This window comes from Phasianus colchicus, chromosome 4, assembly GCF_987193195.1.
Source record: "Phasianus colchicus chromosome 4, bPhaCol1.hap1.1, whole genome shotgun sequence".
Taxonomy (NCBI): Eukaryota; Metazoa; Chordata; class Aves; order Galliformes; family Phasianidae; genus Phasianus; species Phasianus colchicus.
Window position 1 is genome coordinate 7,648,548 of NC_143439.1, and position 16,799 is coordinate 7,665,346.

Here is a 16,799-nt window from a genome sequence, read left to right on the forward strand (position 1 = left end):
ACTTGGTAGATATGCTGAATTTGCTGTGTGTGCTGGGTCTCTGAGCATGGAGGAGTGACTGATGTCACGTAGTATTGAGTGGCAGCACAGAATTTGGCAACAGCCTTTTGCAGTGAGAATCACCATCAACTCTCCAGCTTTCTGACACAGAGATAGTTGAGGCTTTGTCTCTACTAAGAAAAAATTACATGCCCTCCCTTTCCTTTTGCTGGGTCAAAAGAAAATTTCAGTGAAATATCTTTTGATTTACCCTGGCAGAAGGCACACAGAATATAGACCAGTGACCAATACTTATTTTTGTCTCCTACAGTGGTTTTCTGATATCATAATGTTGTGTCCTAAGTCAGAAAACAACTTTAGGAATTCATGACAGCAAATCTGTGCTAATATTTTCCATGATGTATAAACCATTTGAATTTGTTTGTTGCCAGGATTCAAACAGCTCTTCAAAAGTTTCTGACACAAGTTCTCCCCATGCTGTAGCACTGCATGATTTTTCTGCAGGTAAGTAAATGTTAATATTTCGGAAGCTTTTTTTTTTCTCCAAGCTTTCCAAGCTTGTTTTTCTTCAACTGGGGATTTATTTTCCTAGGACTCAGATCTTAAAAATAGTCAGGAAGCTCAGTGTGCAAGGTCTGCATGTAGAGTTGTTAAAATCCAAGGGTTTACCTATGGTTGGGATGGTCTTTTTGTTAAAGCTAATTTGTTTAGCAAGTACAATTAAGGCTCTATGAAAACTTATTGTGCTTTTGTCCGTGGTATTTACATTAGTAAAGTTTTAATGATCGAAATCAGGGAGGGTAAAAACTCCCATTAAGTGAAATGATGCTGTCTTGCAGAGCACGCTGATGACTTGGACCTTCGTTCTGGAGATACTGTTTATCTTTTGGAGAGAATTGATGCCAAGTGGTACAGAGGAAAATGTGGGAATCGCACAGGGATATTTCCTGCCAGCTTTGTTCAAGTGGTTGTATGTGGGCTTTGTATACTTTGCTAAATCCTAACGCATTGGTTTTGTTGTTCTGTTTTACTATAGCTCCTATTTAGATAATCTCTTTTCCCTCTGGCATTACTGAAGGCATAGCAACTTGTTTACATGATGTTAGAAAGATGCTTGATTTGGCAGAGCCAACTTGTGTAATGGAGATAATTTTGCTGTTAATTTCAAGCCAAGTGAGAAAATCATGGTCCTTACCAGATCATCTTTTTAACCTGGGTAGTTTACCTGGGTCTACAAGCAGATTATTTTTACAGCTGCATATAAAAATGAGCATACAAGTATGATGATTGCTTTTTGCCCTCACCTCAACTTCTCTCATATTCTTGTCCCCTTACGCTATGCTGGAATCACCACTTCTGCACCCACATAGTAAATTGGGTCAGGGCAGCATTTGAGCCCAGTAAAACATTTTTGCTTAATTCCCAGAATTCCTTTTTCCAGATGGATCAGTTTGCCTTCATGGCTTCACAAATGGGTGTGCTGGCACAGTGAAAGGAAACTGTGCTATTGCAAATGAACAGCTTAATGCAGTCCTGTTACTGAATGTGACATTCGCCAATAAACTGCAAGCAAGAGGCAGGTGTTGTTTTGGTGCCCAACAGAAAGGAATTGAGAGGCTCAGCTTAAAAGAAATGCAATGTAGTTCAGTGCCTCAAAAGCTAGATGAGATCTACTGCAAGACTAACTTGGAGTTTCAAGTCCATTTTGTGCCTGTATGAAGGGTCATTGGGCCATCCACCTGGGCATGGAAGATCACTAAGTTAACGTTAGGATGCAGTGAAAGTGTATGGCTGGCTGCTAAAGACAGTTAAGGCCTGTGCTGATATTGGGCAGCTGGCAGAGAGGAGAAGTGCTGCTGTATGAAAAATACCATGTACTCGGTAACCATCACAGTATGTTACGTAGGGTATCTGTTTAGTTTGTAGTGTGTTTCTGAAAGAGAATTTCAAAGCCTGGAAAGCACTGAAGAATAACAAATAGACCTGCAGACAGTAGTCATGGAACTATGTTCAATTTGCTTTACAAGAAAGATTTGTTAGCTACCTTGTGTATTCTCTTTGGCACAAAATGACAATTTAAAGCTTATTTTTTGTAAAACTCCTGGCTTACAGATAAAAGGTTTTATGTTAAAGCTGTGAAATGGATATTTGGGGTCAAATTCAGCATTGATACCAGCAGATACAACTTCCTAAAAGCTAGGCAAGAGACTTTGCAAACTCATTTTTTAGTTGTAAAAGCTGGATACCCTTTGAGTGAGAAAAGAATTGCTTTAGCAAAATTAGAAAAAAGAAAAAAGGGGGAAAAAAGTAAATACAGCTTATTTGCTGATTGAGTTTTCCTGAGAATTTGTGTCAGCTTAGGTCTTGATACAAGGCCTCCATCAGTACACCGTAGTGTGTTTTATGACATCAGGAGCTTCATGTCTGGATACCTAACAAACAGTAATACATTGTTATTGTTTCCCATAGACACTTCAGAGCACCACAGGTAGAAGCCTCTCTAGCAAGCAGTGAAAAGATTATTTGTCTGAATAATTAGTCTGAAATTGACTGATTTCATCCAGCCCTTCACAGTAGCAATTAAACATTATTGTTGATGTGTAAGGAATTGGCTTATGTGATAGTGAGCTGTAGCCCAAAGCTCCTAGCCAAGACCTCTAGGCCTGTAGGGGCACGTAGTCTTACATAAATATCACAGACCATCCTTCATATCATACCAAAAGTACAATTAAAGTAAATGCCTTCTGTTTGACGTATCTATGTATGGATTTTCTAGATATTTCTCCAATCCCTTCAATTAGCACATGGTAGCTATCTACAACTGAGCTAAGAACGGTTGTTTGTTTTTCCTAAATTAACCTTTCTTTAAATATATGCTGCCACAGTGTGAATACTGAAGTGAGATTTAGGAGATGTGTGTGTGTTCTGAGTACAGCTGGCTACCAAAGCCCAGAAAAATGTGTAAACACTAATTTTGTCTGTTGTGATATGTTGCGCTAGCAGAGAGAGCAATTACTAAATGAAAGTTTGGAGCTAAGTGCAACAACACATAGTAGCATCCAGTCCCATTCTCTGTCAATCAGCCTGGCTGCAAGCTAGTTTATTAAAGTAGGCTATTAAAAAACAAAGAACATAAAGTATGCATGAGATTGAAAAATCAGACACGCAAAACCAAAATCCGCATTAACGTTGTCATATATCAGAACATTTCAGTGACTATATAGCAGCACACAGAAATTACAATGATTAATGGAAAAATAGATGATTTTAACAAGTTCGGCATTTACGGTAGTTATGTTGGTGTGAGTTTGAAATTGAAGATTTTATTATTTTGTTGTCTTATTAGGTTGATATTCCAGACGATGGCAAAAGGAAAAAAATAGCCTGCTCCTCACAATCCATTAAGTGAGTCAGATAAATATTGTTTTCTTTCTCATCTTGATTTAGTAGGAAGTAAAGGGAAAGGTAATGTGGAAGTAGGTGTTACCTGTGCTGAGGTTAGTGTGGTTAATAGTTTCTTCACCAAAATTATTTAAAAAACTAAATATGGGATTTCACTACGAATCTTTTTCAGGAAAAAAAAAAAAACCTTAAATTTGTACGTTTAAAAATTGGTATCTTACTTTATAACAAGTGTTCATATAGATATAGCTCTCTTGAACATGACTTAACTGAGTAATGCTTTATTGGCTTTCATAACTTCGAACTGCAAGAAGTAAAGCTAATTCAGGCAGAGATAGGAACTACTATCGCCAGGAATGTTGGCCTTGTTGTGGTAGATATTGGCTTGTCCTAACTGAAACTTGGGTTTTTTTTTTTAAAAGGCTGCTTCTGCAGCTGACATATGAGCAGAAAAGGCTACTGCTGCAACTTTTAAGAAAATATGAGTGCAGGTGGGAACCAAGATTACAGATTGCTTTAAACTATGCTATAGAACTGTAGTGTATTTTCAGGGGTTTTTTTCCAACATGGCATTTCTAATAAGTCAGATTTTTTGTATGAAAAATTCACAAAAATGTTAAGTGAGGAAAAAGATATAATTCATTTTTCAGTATTCAGCCAAACTCTGTAACATGTATCAGATTCACTGATGTTTTTATCTTCAATGATTTATTTCCCCACCGAGGGATGCTCTTAACAAAAGCAGATTAGTACACTTACTTGGATATGGGCAAAATTATAGAATAGGACACGTAGAAGTAATGGTTTTTGTTTGAAAGAATATGACCTTATGCAAAAATACTGTAGCAGCTGGAAATTCAGATACAGATATTACTACATCTCCTTTAGACTCCATGCTCATCCTCCTCAGAAAGCAGATATGATAACTAGGTCAAGACTTTTCTACCTGTTCAATCTTAAGTGCATTCTTTTGATCATTTTAGTGAAAGATTATCAATGCATACTTTACATAATGCTACTTGAATATTTTAGGAATAACAATATTAAATTTACCAAGTAAGTTCCTGTATTGTTTGTGCAGGGGCCCAAGATGTGTAGCACGATTTGAATACATTGGAGATGAGCGAGATGAACTCAGTTTTTCAGAAGGTGAAACAATTATCCTTAAAGAATATATAAATGAAGAGTGGGCCAAAGGAGAACTCAGAGGAGTGTCTGGCATTTTTCCCTTGAACTTTGTGGAAGTAATTGAAGATCTGCCTGAAAAAGGTATGACTACATTAGCAAAAATGTTCAAGAACATGGTTTTATATAATACACATAGGCAGTGTGTAAGAAGGATATAGAAGTCCAAAATAACACACGGGAGAAGAGAGGTGGAAGAGAAAATGGATGTGATAAATCAGATGGGAAAACTATTTGTGAAATTCATCTTAATAGTCACTTCGAATATCTAAAGTTGCTGACATTACATTGAGTAGTCATTGCTACTATTCTAAAGTTGTTCTTTACTACATAGGTACAGGAGGAGCACTGAAGAAAAAAGTGGAGGTTTCTTCTCCCCTTCTTCAGGTAATAGAATTTCATGGAGGGGGGGGTGCAAAAATTACACAGAGGCTTCATAGATTAGTAGAGACTTTCTATTACAATCTCAGATTAGCAGCACAACTTAAATGTAGTACAGTTCCCACAGTGCATAATGGTGTATGGGCACATTTGTAAGTCTTACAGTTGCTCTACCTAGATTGATTTCACAGCTTTTGGCAAATTAATGTGTTCCTTCTTGATCCTTTCTACTTAAGGCAATTCTTATAAGGTCTATCTTAAGTACTGTGAAACAGCCCAACTCTAGCCTCTGCCATCAGTGGTAAAAAGGAACGGTTGTGAGCTTAGATAAAATTATATAATAATTGCTGAAATGCTTTGAAATGCTTTTTTGGTTTGTATCTGCATTGGCAGTATTGCTTAAGAGAGAATCAGGATGTGCAAATCTTGTACCCGTGTTTTGACCAACATCCATGGGCTTAATGCTATTCCCTTTTAAAATAAACATATTTCTTCTTTCATTTGAGAAGAACAACCGATGCTCAGAAGAGTGGTGTGAAGCACTTCATGATTTTACAGCAGAAACCAAAGATGACTTATCCTTTAGAAAGGGAGACTACATCCAAATACTGGAACAAGTAGATTCTGAGTGGTATAGAGGAAGACTGAATGAGAAGGAAGGGATTTTCCCTGCAGTTTTTGTTCAGACCTGCTCAGGTAGGTGCTCTACTAGATGACAGCTCATTATTCCATAAGTTGCAACAGTCATGACCAATTTTTGGGAGAACCTCGCTATTCCACTGTCTTAAAAACTGGGCACCATTGGAGATTTTGACATCCTAAAGCTGATGTGCTGAATTGGTTTCAGAAATAATGACAGTATATTGCTTTAGTCAGAGTGTAATTTGGAAAGTGATACGGATTCTGAAATGGGTCAAAATGTAATTTAAATACATGCGAAACAATGCTACTGCATCTCCAAATAAAGAGTGAAAATGACAACTTTACTTACATTTCTCCATTGGAGAGTTTAAGAAAATGAACGTCACATTGAATTCTTCTAGAAGCGGAACCACGAGCATATGTTTGTACTGAAAAATGAACTGGTAGCAGTAGAAATTTTTAGTCCAGCATGACAATGAGCTTGCCATGTAGCAATAGTAATAATGTTTGGACACCTGATAACCTACTAGTGGGGAGAAAACACCAGCATAACAGGGAGCTTCCTCAAAAACAAAGATATATTTCCCTCAAATCCAAATAACTCGCCTGTTCTGTATCTTGCAGCCAGGGTAGAGACATGGCAGTCTCTAGGAGGGAGGAAAGGAAAAGCCAAAGCTCTCTACGATTTTCATGGCGAAAATGAAGATGAGCTTTCCTTCAAAGTAAGTGCCCCCTTTTTTTTTTTGTCCAATATTTCAGCAGATCTTATAGTGCTAAGGAATGCATAAAAGAAAGATTTATTTAAAATAAGTTTGGAACGTGAAACATCAGAAATAATATATATATAATTAACATACTTGATATAGAGCAACTAAAAATGTTGGTCCTTACCATTGTCAAAGTCTTTACCAAAGGCACTGAAAAGTTATAAATTGTCTTCCACTGACTTCCCTAATCCACTAAGTGTCATAAGACTAAAACACCTCCTTTTGTAGTACATTCAGTTCTTGATCAGTTTATACGGTCAGAGGAGTCTCTTTTTTGACCTGAAAGACAGCAACATGATGATGATAGACTGGCAGCATTACAGCAGGGATATCTCTAAGAGAGACCTAGTACTGCAAAATCTTAAAGTTGGTCTAAAAGTTTGGCAGCACAATCCTTAGTTGCCATGTGAGCAAAAGGAAAATGAAGTATATCTGTATGCCTATATAATATGAAGAAGCACAAAGAAATGGTATGTTTCTGTAGATGAGAAAACATCACGTTGAAGTAAATGTCCTCAAAAGCAAGTTTCTAAGAACCAGCAGACTTCTGCATCAGATCCAAGATTGCATTTATCAACTGGGAACACATTACTTTAGAAAGAGAAAATAATTAGTTTCTGTGTTAGCAGCTTGCCTTATGGGGTGGATGGATGATTCTTAAAAACAGAAAAGGGGAACTGAGGTACTGATAGAAAGGCTAGAGCTATGCCAGTACTTTGAATGAAGGGTATGGCAAGGGAAGATGAAAGCACAACTAAAGATCAAACATGGAAGATAAAGGTTATTTTAAAGGCCACACAGAGCTTCAACTGCATTCCTTTTTGAGGACGTTTCCAAAGGAAAGAGGGAAGCTTACAAGTTGTAGAAAATACTGGGACTGAATTGAAAGAAAATCTTTGAAGTGTTTGAAAAAGAAAAACCCTCATACCAGAGCAGGAACACGCACACTGAGCAAGGCAGCAGCCTGTAAGCAATCTCTGTAACACACCTACCTACCTGCAGGAAGTTATCCGGCAGCATTATTTTTTCCTCTCACAAACTGGTGGTTTTTCAACCCTTGGCAAGTATTTACCCTAAGAGACAGTTAGGTAAATGTAGTTTCAAAGAAACCTAACAGGAGCGATCATCTCCAACTACCATTCTGTTTGATTGCTATTAATTGCTTCTGAATAACATGAACGGTGCATGCCCTAATACTACATGGAAAGCTGTAATGGCTCATGTTACTGCTTCTTTTACAGGCAGGAGATTTTATAACAGAGCTGGAATCTGTAGATGAGGACTGGATGAGTGGAGAGATACAAGGAAGATCTGGGATATTTCCCAAAAACTTTGTTCAAATTTTAAAAACACCATGACGTGTTGCCTGTTTTTATACTCCCTGTGTCTGGGAGAGAATGTTTTCAGCCAAGACATCAATGTATTCTGACTATCTATGTTTTGCACTACTTATTCTGGACAGTCATACTAGTATCTTAAAGTCAAAAAAGATTTTAGTCCTTTGTGACCATGTACTTAGTCATGCTTCAGGAAAGCTCTGATGCGCGATTTTCAGAGGTCTCCAATGAGGGAAATACTGTGGTGTAACACCCTTTTAACTTAAATAGTATTCTGTTATGTTTACTATCTGGTATTACATCTATCATGCACAACCTCTGCATAAAGTAAGCTTATTTGAGCTTTTTAAGAACTATTTAAAGTTATGTTTTTAATATATAATTGCAGCAGTCGGTATGTAGATCATGTTCAATATTCAGGTTTCTTTACTGCTTGACTCCCACGTTAGCAGAATTCACTTATGAGTAGATAACTGATAGTAGAAAAATGTCAAATGAAACTGGTAAGAGGAAAAACTCAAATCCTTGTGGAGTATTCTCCTGCTCTTAGCCCAAGAACCTCAAAATGGGAAATCAGAAAAGACTTAAGTATTTTTCCTCTTAACTAATAGCACTTACACTGGTTTGAACCATATTAGACCTTTCTGCCCACCTCAAAAATCTGTTCTAGATAGAACCTTAGTTTTCCTACTATTCCCTCTTTGTCAAGCACCACTCTACCCTCCTTTCCCAGCAGGAGTTGTGATGGACAGCATTTACTCTGTTTTCTCAGTTCCCCTCCCAGCACAGCTATCCTATTTCAACAATTTGCCCCTCCACCCCCTTTTATCTAAGTGGAAAGCCTGTCTGCACTCACTCTACATTTCATTTACCACTCAAGCACTGGAACATACTTCAGCAACGCTATTCCTATCTCTAACGTGAAGGATATTATGCAGCCTTGGTTTTGGCTTTCAGCAGGCACAGGGTTAGCTTTCACGTTGTTAGCACGTACCAGCTATACCAAGCATCATTATAAATGGTCTGTCACAGCTTTAAGGATAAAATGTCTTGCAAGAGGTTACTTGAAAGAAGCTCAAACAATCATTTAGTAAAAGCAGCAGCATGACTTGAGCAACAGCAACTGACCATGACTGAGGTATCTGGACTTTCTGATAGTAAATGCCACTTTGTGGCACTTTGTTTCTGACAGAGTTGTTAAATGAGTCTTAGCAGCTAACTTCAGACTGGAGGAGTAAAAAGCTTCACTGCAGTGCTGACAATATTCTATCACTTTTGTACCATATGGGAAAAAGAAGAAACATCAAGTTGTTACAATGAGTCATTACTTCAGAAGCATAGATATCACAACATAATACAAGATCTTTCTACCTTGAAGTTCTAGTTGCCAGAATGGTAGCAGCTGAGATGGAGAGTGTAGAAACTAGAACAATCATGACTCACCTTGAGATGGTTCAGCTTAGTTTTGTGTTGGCTTACAGTTCTGCTGATTGGAGGTCCAAACATAGCAACAAGTACTTACTGGTTCAAAAAGCTTTTCCCTCCCTCCCCTTCGGCAAAACAGGCAATACAAGCTTCCACTCAGAACTAAACTGAAGGGCTTCTTCCAGCAGGGAGCAGACTTGGAGATTAGCAGCACACTGGAGCTCATCTAATCCATCCTCAGCACTGGTTTGCTCTGCAGAATTTCTTGTTACACCACAGTAGTTGCAAATACTGACAGATATTAGTTGTTTCTCTAGAAGCTTCACCTGTGTGAAGTGCCATACACTTCCATGTCACCATCACACAACTCAAGGATGAAGATGTAATGCGCTACAAACTGGATTTTTAATTGCATTACAGGGATTAACATTATAAAAACCATGACAGTGTATGTGCTATCCTAGGAAGATGGAAACATCACAGTCTGTGAAGCTGTTAGTCACTTTTAACATCCCAACAAGCCTGTCCTGAACTCTTGTGGAATTCAACTTAAACTGAAGTCCACCGTGGAGGCAACTCTCTCCAAGCCGTGCTGCCTGGAGCTGCCCATGGCTCTTTATACAGATAAGCCAGCCCTTGAATTCTATAGGATTTTGGCAAAAAAATTTGAGATTTCTCCAGTGAAATGAATACATAAGAGAGATTTCTAACTTTTCTACTTAAACCGTGGGCCACCCTCTTGAAACTGGCTGCTTCCATTATAACCTGTACCAAGACGAATTCTCAATTTCTTGTGAGCAGAACATGAGAAAAACAAACAAAACAACTCCAACAAACAGAATACCAGGTCTTCATAAAATATACAATCACTGTGGTGGGAGGAGGAGGCTTAAGCGTATAATGCTTACTTATTGTTTGCCTGGCAGTTTTTTAAGGTTTTGATACAAGTCTCCAAGTAGAACTGAATTTTTACAATTTTTTTTTTTTTCAATTTCCTCTCCCACGTTTTTATAACTGTAATATTGACCAGTTGTTTTTCTATCTTCCACTGAATGTTTAAAGTCAGTGCCTGTCAGTAGGTAAGTTCACTCTTCTTACATTATTCATCTCCTCCCACTCTTGCTGGGAAGGAAAAGTAACAGAGCCTTAAAAGTCTGGGCAAGGAGTGCCACCTACATGCTGTTTACGTTACTGCAGACAGCTAAACTATTAATGATTGTAGTTAGTGGCTTGCCTTACATAGAAATGACTGTTAAAAAACTTCACGCCTACTATCACCATGAAACTGCATACAGATGATAGAATTTCTAAGGTGTATGGTACACTGCAGAAAAGAATGAAGTTGAATGCCATTCCTAACTGCAGTAGAGTAGCAAGTTTCACCTGTAACCTTGGAATTCAGCCAGAGCCCCAAACATCAAGTATAATAAGAAATGCTTTGATAAGCAAGGCTTTTATTGTTTGCCCCACCTCTGGAACTACCTTCAGGAAGAAGACTTTGTTCTATGTGCAGATAACAGTGTCGTAAATAAATCTTTAAGTCTAGTACATTTGTTATTGGTACCTCTGTAAATTAAAAATGTATTTAACCAATAAATTTTTATAATTATGTTATGATTGCATTTTTATGATCCTACACTGTAGAGAGCTAAGCCCTCCACTCACTGTGACAGGGCCACAGGTCATGTTCTGCTTGTACGTTTAACTCAACATGAAAAAAACCCCAACAACAGTATTTCATCTCTTCAGGAGCAGTGCAAGCCCCTCAAATAATCTTGATGGCTTCAACAGTTCAGCCACACCTTTGCATTTAAGTGTGTTTCACACTTAACACATGCAGAATTTATCAACTGCTGCCTGCAGCAACCACCCAGCACAGCAGGTGTCACAACATTGGCAATGCTCTGTGACACAACTACTTGTTCTACTACACGTGAAGTGATTTTATAAGAACAAATGTACCCACAGCCACTCTGTGATAATGTCAGCAGCCTACTGTTAATAAAGAAACTAAAAACAGCTGGAAACAGTAGAAAACAGTAGAATGGTTTCTGAACAACTGAAAAAAAGCAAGTTTTTGTTCTTCACCAAGATGCTCTTACAGTAGCTGTTCTGCAACGTATACTGTCAGGCCAGCAACTAAAGGAACAACAGAGTTAAGAGATGCCATTTTTCACAAAGGAGCTCAGAAACAATATCTAGTTTTCTAACTCATTCTGCAGTGAGTACAGGCTAGTTCAGTCCTTAGGATTTCTTTGGTGGAATTACTGCAGAACAGCAAATACATACAGCACAATTTTAAGACAGATTTAAACTAACAAATAGCTTCAATATATGTATATACATGTGAACTGCACTAAAAGTTTTGTAGGCTAAGCTCAAATACATTCAGTGTTACCACACTATATCCCGGTTTGCTTATCACTCCCATGACAAGCTCTTGTTCTTGCTGGAGAAGTTATGGGGAATCTGCAATTTACAGCTTCAAAATGTCACCTCCTAGAACTCTTAAGAGAAGGATGCCTGTAGCACTACAGCAAACCTGACATTAACCACTAATTTAAGATAGTTTCAATGTTACAGAATAGCAAAGCAGAAGAGTAAGAGCACCATTCACCCTTCCGCCTCTTTTCACCATCACAAACATTTTGCATGTTCATTTTCCTCTACTACACAAACTGCAAAGCAAATTAAGAAGGTCTGCGCTGACAATCTAAGAAAAGAGAGCTACCTGAATATTAAATCATAGTAACTAGGATGGTAACTTCAAACAGCCTGTTTTTCTGTGCTTATATGTGAATACTTCAGATGCTCTGGTCCTCTTAAAAATAACTGTTCATAGGAATCTTCAGACTAGTGCAAAGTGCTGTTTAGTTAGCCCCTCAGACAGTTGCATACTCAGAAAAGGAACAGACAAACCAAGGCAAATTTCAAGACAGAACTGTACACCTCTGTGCTTTGAAGAATCACACCATCCAAGCTTAACTACTGAATGGAAAAAAAGGTATTTTAACTTCCTTTCATAATCTAAAAAAAAAATTTAAAAAGGTTTTCAATTTACTAGTTTTAACTAGGCACTTCGGCATCAGTATATGCAAGCACTGTAGTGAGGAAAATGAAAAAGCTCCTTAAAGCTTGCCTGTGTTCACTGCCTAGCCAGTTATGCACTGGGAGCTCTCCTGCAATGAAGACTGCTAGCAAGACAGTAAAGTAACTGAACCACAATATGACATCACATCATCCACAGCATACTAAAATAATTAGTGGAAGTCCTTACCATTTTGTATGTTATTTGCTCCAAAACCAAGTTATCAACTGCAAAAAGGTAAAAATTATTAACCGTGAAAAACACAGCCCTCACTGATTGCACCCAGTATCTTTATTGCAAGATGAACAACTTCATTATTTTCCTCTAGTTCTTGTCCCAGGGGAATTCACAGCTAACAGGAAGAACCACCAACACCTCAGCAACCTTCCGAAATAGGTGAAAGCATTTCCTTCTCAGCTCTTAAGAAACAACTGTGCTAACAATTTAATAGCACATGTGTGGTTTTTACCCCTCCCATTATTTCTAAACAGCATAAAGACTACCCCCTATCTTAGCCAGAAAAACACTTTTTTAAGCTGGAATACATAGAACAAGAAAAAATGAGATGAGCTACCTGACGCAAGTAACGTAAATGATCTGCCAAGTAATTTGAGTGGTTTTAGAACACAGACCATTGCCATTTTACAATGAACATCTCCCTGTGTTCTAAAGGTCCATGAGAGATCACACAAAATTCAGTCACGTGATAAATCCTGAAGATGCCTTCACAGTAAAGAAATGCTGAAACGAAAGGTTTCCCTCCATTTACCGACTAGCTCTGTACAGTGCTCCCGTCTGACACACTTCTCACCAACTGAATACAACCCTGAAACCCACCTTCAGTTTCTTCTGTGAGGACCAAAGCTTTTGGGCAAAAAAACAACATAGAAACCTTAGCAGTGTATTTTCTAATAGCATCTTCCAAAAAAGGACAAACCACCATCTTCCTATCTTACCACCTATCTTACAACACCAGCCATAAAAAAAAAAGAAAAAAAATTTTTGAAAGCAATTATTGTCTCCTTTTCAGTTTGAATTGGGGTGTATCTTATTAAAAAAAATACATCTACATCCAGTACCAATATCATCTAGTATCAATACATGCAACCAAACACTTGTTGTGTGTAATAAACCTTTTATTTTTGGTCAATTTGTAGTTTCAGACAGACTCTTGCACAGGTGGCTCATATCCATCAGCTCGTTCTACTTTCGCACCTGCCTCATCCCCAGAAGGTTTTCCAGCACCACCACCTTCACCATGCAGTTCCATCAGCTTGCCCACTAAAAAGAAGTATTGGAAACAGTGAGACACACCTATTTTAAACAGCTTTGAATTACTGAATTGATTACCATTTTACCAATGGTAAAATTACCATTTTAATCGATTACCAAATTAAACCACCAACACACGTAATGTAGTAGGAATGATCAACTCCATTGCAGAAAGTTTGTGTAAGATGATGTTGTTGAACTAAGTGATGGAGTCCAACATAAAACAAGCAATGGAGTAAGTTACAGACATATGTACTTCAATAATGTAGTGCCTAATCACATGGGAATGTCAGAAAATGGGAAAATTAAAATCATTCCGTGTCATCTGGGACCGAAACAATTTGTCATCATTCATTCCCAAACCAGAGCCTTTAAACATTAAGTTTCAGGCAAGAATTCAAGAAAAGCTTCAAACTGAGTAACCAATATGTGACTTCCCAGCCTGAAAGCCAAACATCTGACTAGAAGGACAAGCCTTTAACTACTACAGCCACGCAATCTTTTGATGCTGCTTTAATATCTTTCTCCAAAAGCAGATATTTTCATATGTCTTCCCTCCCCGCTCCCAATCCCTAGATGTGAAGAGTGATTGACTTACATTCAAACTTGGGCTTTTTCAGCATCTTAACCTTGCGGACATAGACATCATGAAGGGGGTAAATGGACTGACACGCCTTCTCTATGTCTTTGCCAATGCTGTCTGGGATCCTGTGCAGTCAAGAGAGCAGATCAGCACAAAAATGTTAGAACTGTGCCTGCTTTCTAATCAAGCATCACACACTTAAAATAACTAAGAATACATGACGTTCAAGAGGAGTTGCATCAGTTCAACAGCATCGCCAGAGTGACGGTAAAGTGTGCTTAGATCATAAGATATTTTCTTGCAACGTTGGTACAAACAGAGCAAGCATGGCCACTTAGAGACCCAACCAGTAATCTAACTTTTGTAAGCAAGGACAGTATTTTGGAAGATTTACCTCAGAGGAATCCGGAACATACGCAAATTCCACCTATCAGAGTTACAATTTTATTCTACAGGGACTTAAATTAAAAAAATCTTTGGAGAGCCTGATTTTAAATTAATGCAAACATGATGGCTAATAATCAAATACGATGCAGAGACCAGTGTTCCAAGAAGCACGTCAGCATTTCAGCTTGACAGACACACTTCACATGCTCTCTGCCAAACACAGAAGTGAAGGACCAGCCTTCAGTCAGTAACGGAAACAATTACATGGACTGTAAAAGAGGAAAACCATCAGCTTACAGCTTATTGACAACTTCTTTTAGGTCATTGGTCTGGACCTCTCGGGTCATGATTTCCATCATCTTCTTGCGAATCTGCCGAACCTGCTGATGCTGGGCATACGAAGTCTTGCGGATTTGGTTATTACGCTTCTTTGTAAAACCCACACAGAAGAGGCGCAGTAGGTAACCATCGGTAGTTTTGACATCCACGTGGGCTTCAATCATCGTCTGGAAAAGAAACAGTTATGCCCATGAGAGGCTTCCCAAATGTGCACCTCACATTCATTAGTATCTGCCAATACCATCAGAAACAGCTTTAAAACACACCAGTAGCCACTTCCTTTCCTAAAGAGGAAAGCAGTAATGCAGACCTTGTTCTTTACACACCTGCCACTTCTTGACCATGGAACACATTTTGTCGCGGGTGAGGTCCATTCCGTGGAAGTTGGTCAGACAATTTTTGCCCTGAACGTCCTCAGTTATCAGCTTAAATTTACGGAAGGCAACCTCATCATTCTGCAGATCAGCCAGACTCACTTCAAATACACGACCCTTCAATCCATCAGAGGCAATTTCTGTATTACAAAAAAAAATGATGCAACTTGCACTAATGCTAGAAAACATACTCAAAACTATTACTAAATTACGTAAAGACAAACACAAAGAGCCATGTAATCTCAACACAGAAAGCAGAAGCAAATGAGCGCAGTTATTTCACATCTTTGCTTCAAAATTACGAATTTTAATGTTGCCTGACTCATACTTAGTTTACAGTGACCCTTATTTTAATGGTTTCACATGACACAGTTGAAAATAACACCTACCTTCGTAACTGGAAGCACAACCAATATATTTAACTACTCCACAGACCTAATCTTCCAAAATTAACTACATCTAAAGCACTGTGCCTTCCTAGCAAAGTGTTCCTTACCCAGTTCCCTCTCTCCAAAGACCTCCTACTTAATAACTTTGAATTTCAGTCATGACCAGGATGTCACTGTCTCCTTATCTCCCTCTGACATTCAGAACAACTCCATAATAGTTGAACTTCTTAGAGCTGCAGCTCATCAGGAGCTCCAAACTTGTCTTCCTATCTATGGTTTGATATTTTTATATAAAGAAGGACCATAACACATTAATTCCCCTCTAGATTTTAACTGTCAACTTAAGAAAACTTGCTGTAATCAAGCAGTTAGTCTTTTTTTTTTTAATTCAAAACTCATATCTCCTACAAGAAAAACTGTCTGTCAGTAGTTCTTTAGTTAAGTCTCATTCGAAGTGCCCACATGGAACAAACACCTAACTCTGTACTGCATAAAACCCCAATACTCACTAGTTCCTTGAGTCCTGGTAACAAGAGTCTTCCCAATGTTTCTGATATTAAACATCGCTGGCGCTTTGACATCATACCAGTCCTTTTTGGAGAAAGGATCAACCCTTAATTTAAATAAAGCAAGAAAAAAAAAAAAGTCACAATTTTATAACAGATTAAACTCGGCTGAAACAACTCCATCCCCAGACACTCCGTGAAATGGAAACGCAAACCGCACACTTCACAACCTCGCCCACCGAAGACACGACGCGGCCCGCACTCGCCGGCCCGCACCTCACAGGGAGCCGCTCCATGGGCTCCGCCGCAGCCCGACCCGCGCGCAGGCCCGGGCTCGGCCGCCGCCATGACAGCAGCTGCCCGCAGCTGTCCGCGCCCGGCCGCCACCATCCGCCTCACATCCGCGGCATCCTGCGGCCGCCAAGCACCAGCCGACGTCCCCGCGTCCCACCGCCTCCCGCCCGGCCGCACTCACACTTTCTTCTTGGCGCCTTTCTTGCCGCCCTTAGTCAGGCGCTTGTTCTTGCCGACCGCCATGGTGCCACCGCGCCGCGGAAAAGGGGGAGCCGGCTCCTCGCGCGAGATTATACGAGAGTGGTGCTCCCGCGAGAACTTCCGCCGCAGCTGTCTCGCGAGAACGGGGCCCTGCACGAGGCGAGGCTGCGCTCTGGGACGGAACCGCTGGGGGCGGTTTGTTCCTTCAGACCGCCTCTGTGTGCGCT

The 16,799-nt window shown here is 39.2% G+C and overlaps 2 protein-coding genes and 1 non-coding gene across 14 annotated transcripts in view; 1 reads left to right on the top strand and 2 right to left on the bottom strand.

Annotated features, from left to right (window-relative positions):
- SH3D19 (SH3 domain containing 19) overlaps nt 1-11,186 on the top strand; it is a 103,733-nt gene extending 92,547 nt beyond the window's left edge. For 10 of the 12 annotated variants that reach the window (XM_090138513.1, XM_090138514.1, XM_090138512.1 and 7 more), the window contains 8 exons: nt 432-504; nt 840-970; nt 3,347-3,405; nt 4,484-4,671; nt 4,922-4,974; nt 5,478-5,664; nt 6,235-6,332; nt 7,619-11,183. In XM_090138513.1, the coding sequence (XP_089994639.1) occupies nt 432-504; nt 840-970; nt 3,347-3,405; nt 4,484-4,671; nt 4,922-4,974; nt 5,478-5,664; nt 6,235-6,332; nt 7,619-7,735 (906 nt within the window). In that variant the 3' untranslated portion in view covers nt 7,736-11,183. Of the gene's footprint in view, nt 1-431; nt 505-839; nt 971-3,346; nt 3,406-4,483; nt 4,672-4,921; nt 4,975-5,477; nt 5,665-6,234; nt 6,333-7,618 lie in introns of all 12 variants that reach the window. The other 2 variants (XM_031588893.2, XM_090138509.1) reach the window with 2 other exon arrangements.
- Nucleotides 11,187-13,342: 2,156 nt separating this feature from the next.
- Nucleotides 13,343-16,709, bottom strand: RPS3A (ribosomal protein S3A). The gene is made up of 6 exons (XM_031588892.2): nt 16,553-16,709; nt 16,081-16,184; nt 15,135-15,322; nt 14,767-14,975; nt 14,098-14,207; nt 13,343-13,508 (listed from the first exon to the last, which is right to left on the bottom strand). Exons 1-6 carry the CDS (start codon nt 16,612-16,614, stop codon nt 13,387-13,389), a joined length of 795 nt encoding a protein of 264 aa, XP_031444752.1. The 5' UTR covers nt 16,615-16,709; the 3' UTR covers nt 13,343-13,386.
- LOC116226173 (small nucleolar RNA SNORD73) lies at nt 13,785-13,855 on the bottom strand. Its single transcript, XR_004166270.1, has one exon. It is a non-coding gene; the product is annotated as a small nucleolar RNA SNORD73 (small nucleolar RNA).
- Nucleotides 16,710-16,799: the final 90 nt, after the last annotated feature.

Excerpts from the sequence above, each read along its gene's own strand:
- RPS3A (XM_031588892.2), bottom strand. The coding sequence starts at position 16,614 with ATGGCGGTCGGCAAGAACAAGCGCCTGACTAAGGGCGGCAAGAAAGGC. Across the intron at positions 14,976-15,134 it reads CCATGGTCAAGAAGTGGCAG|ACGATGATTGAAGCCCACGT; the intron begins GTGTGTAAAGAA and ends TTTCTTTTCCAG. Across the intron at positions 13,509-14,097 it reads GAAAAAGCCCAAGTTTGAAT|TGGGCAAGCTGATGGAACTG; the intron begins GTAAGTCAATCA and ends ACTTCTTTTTAG.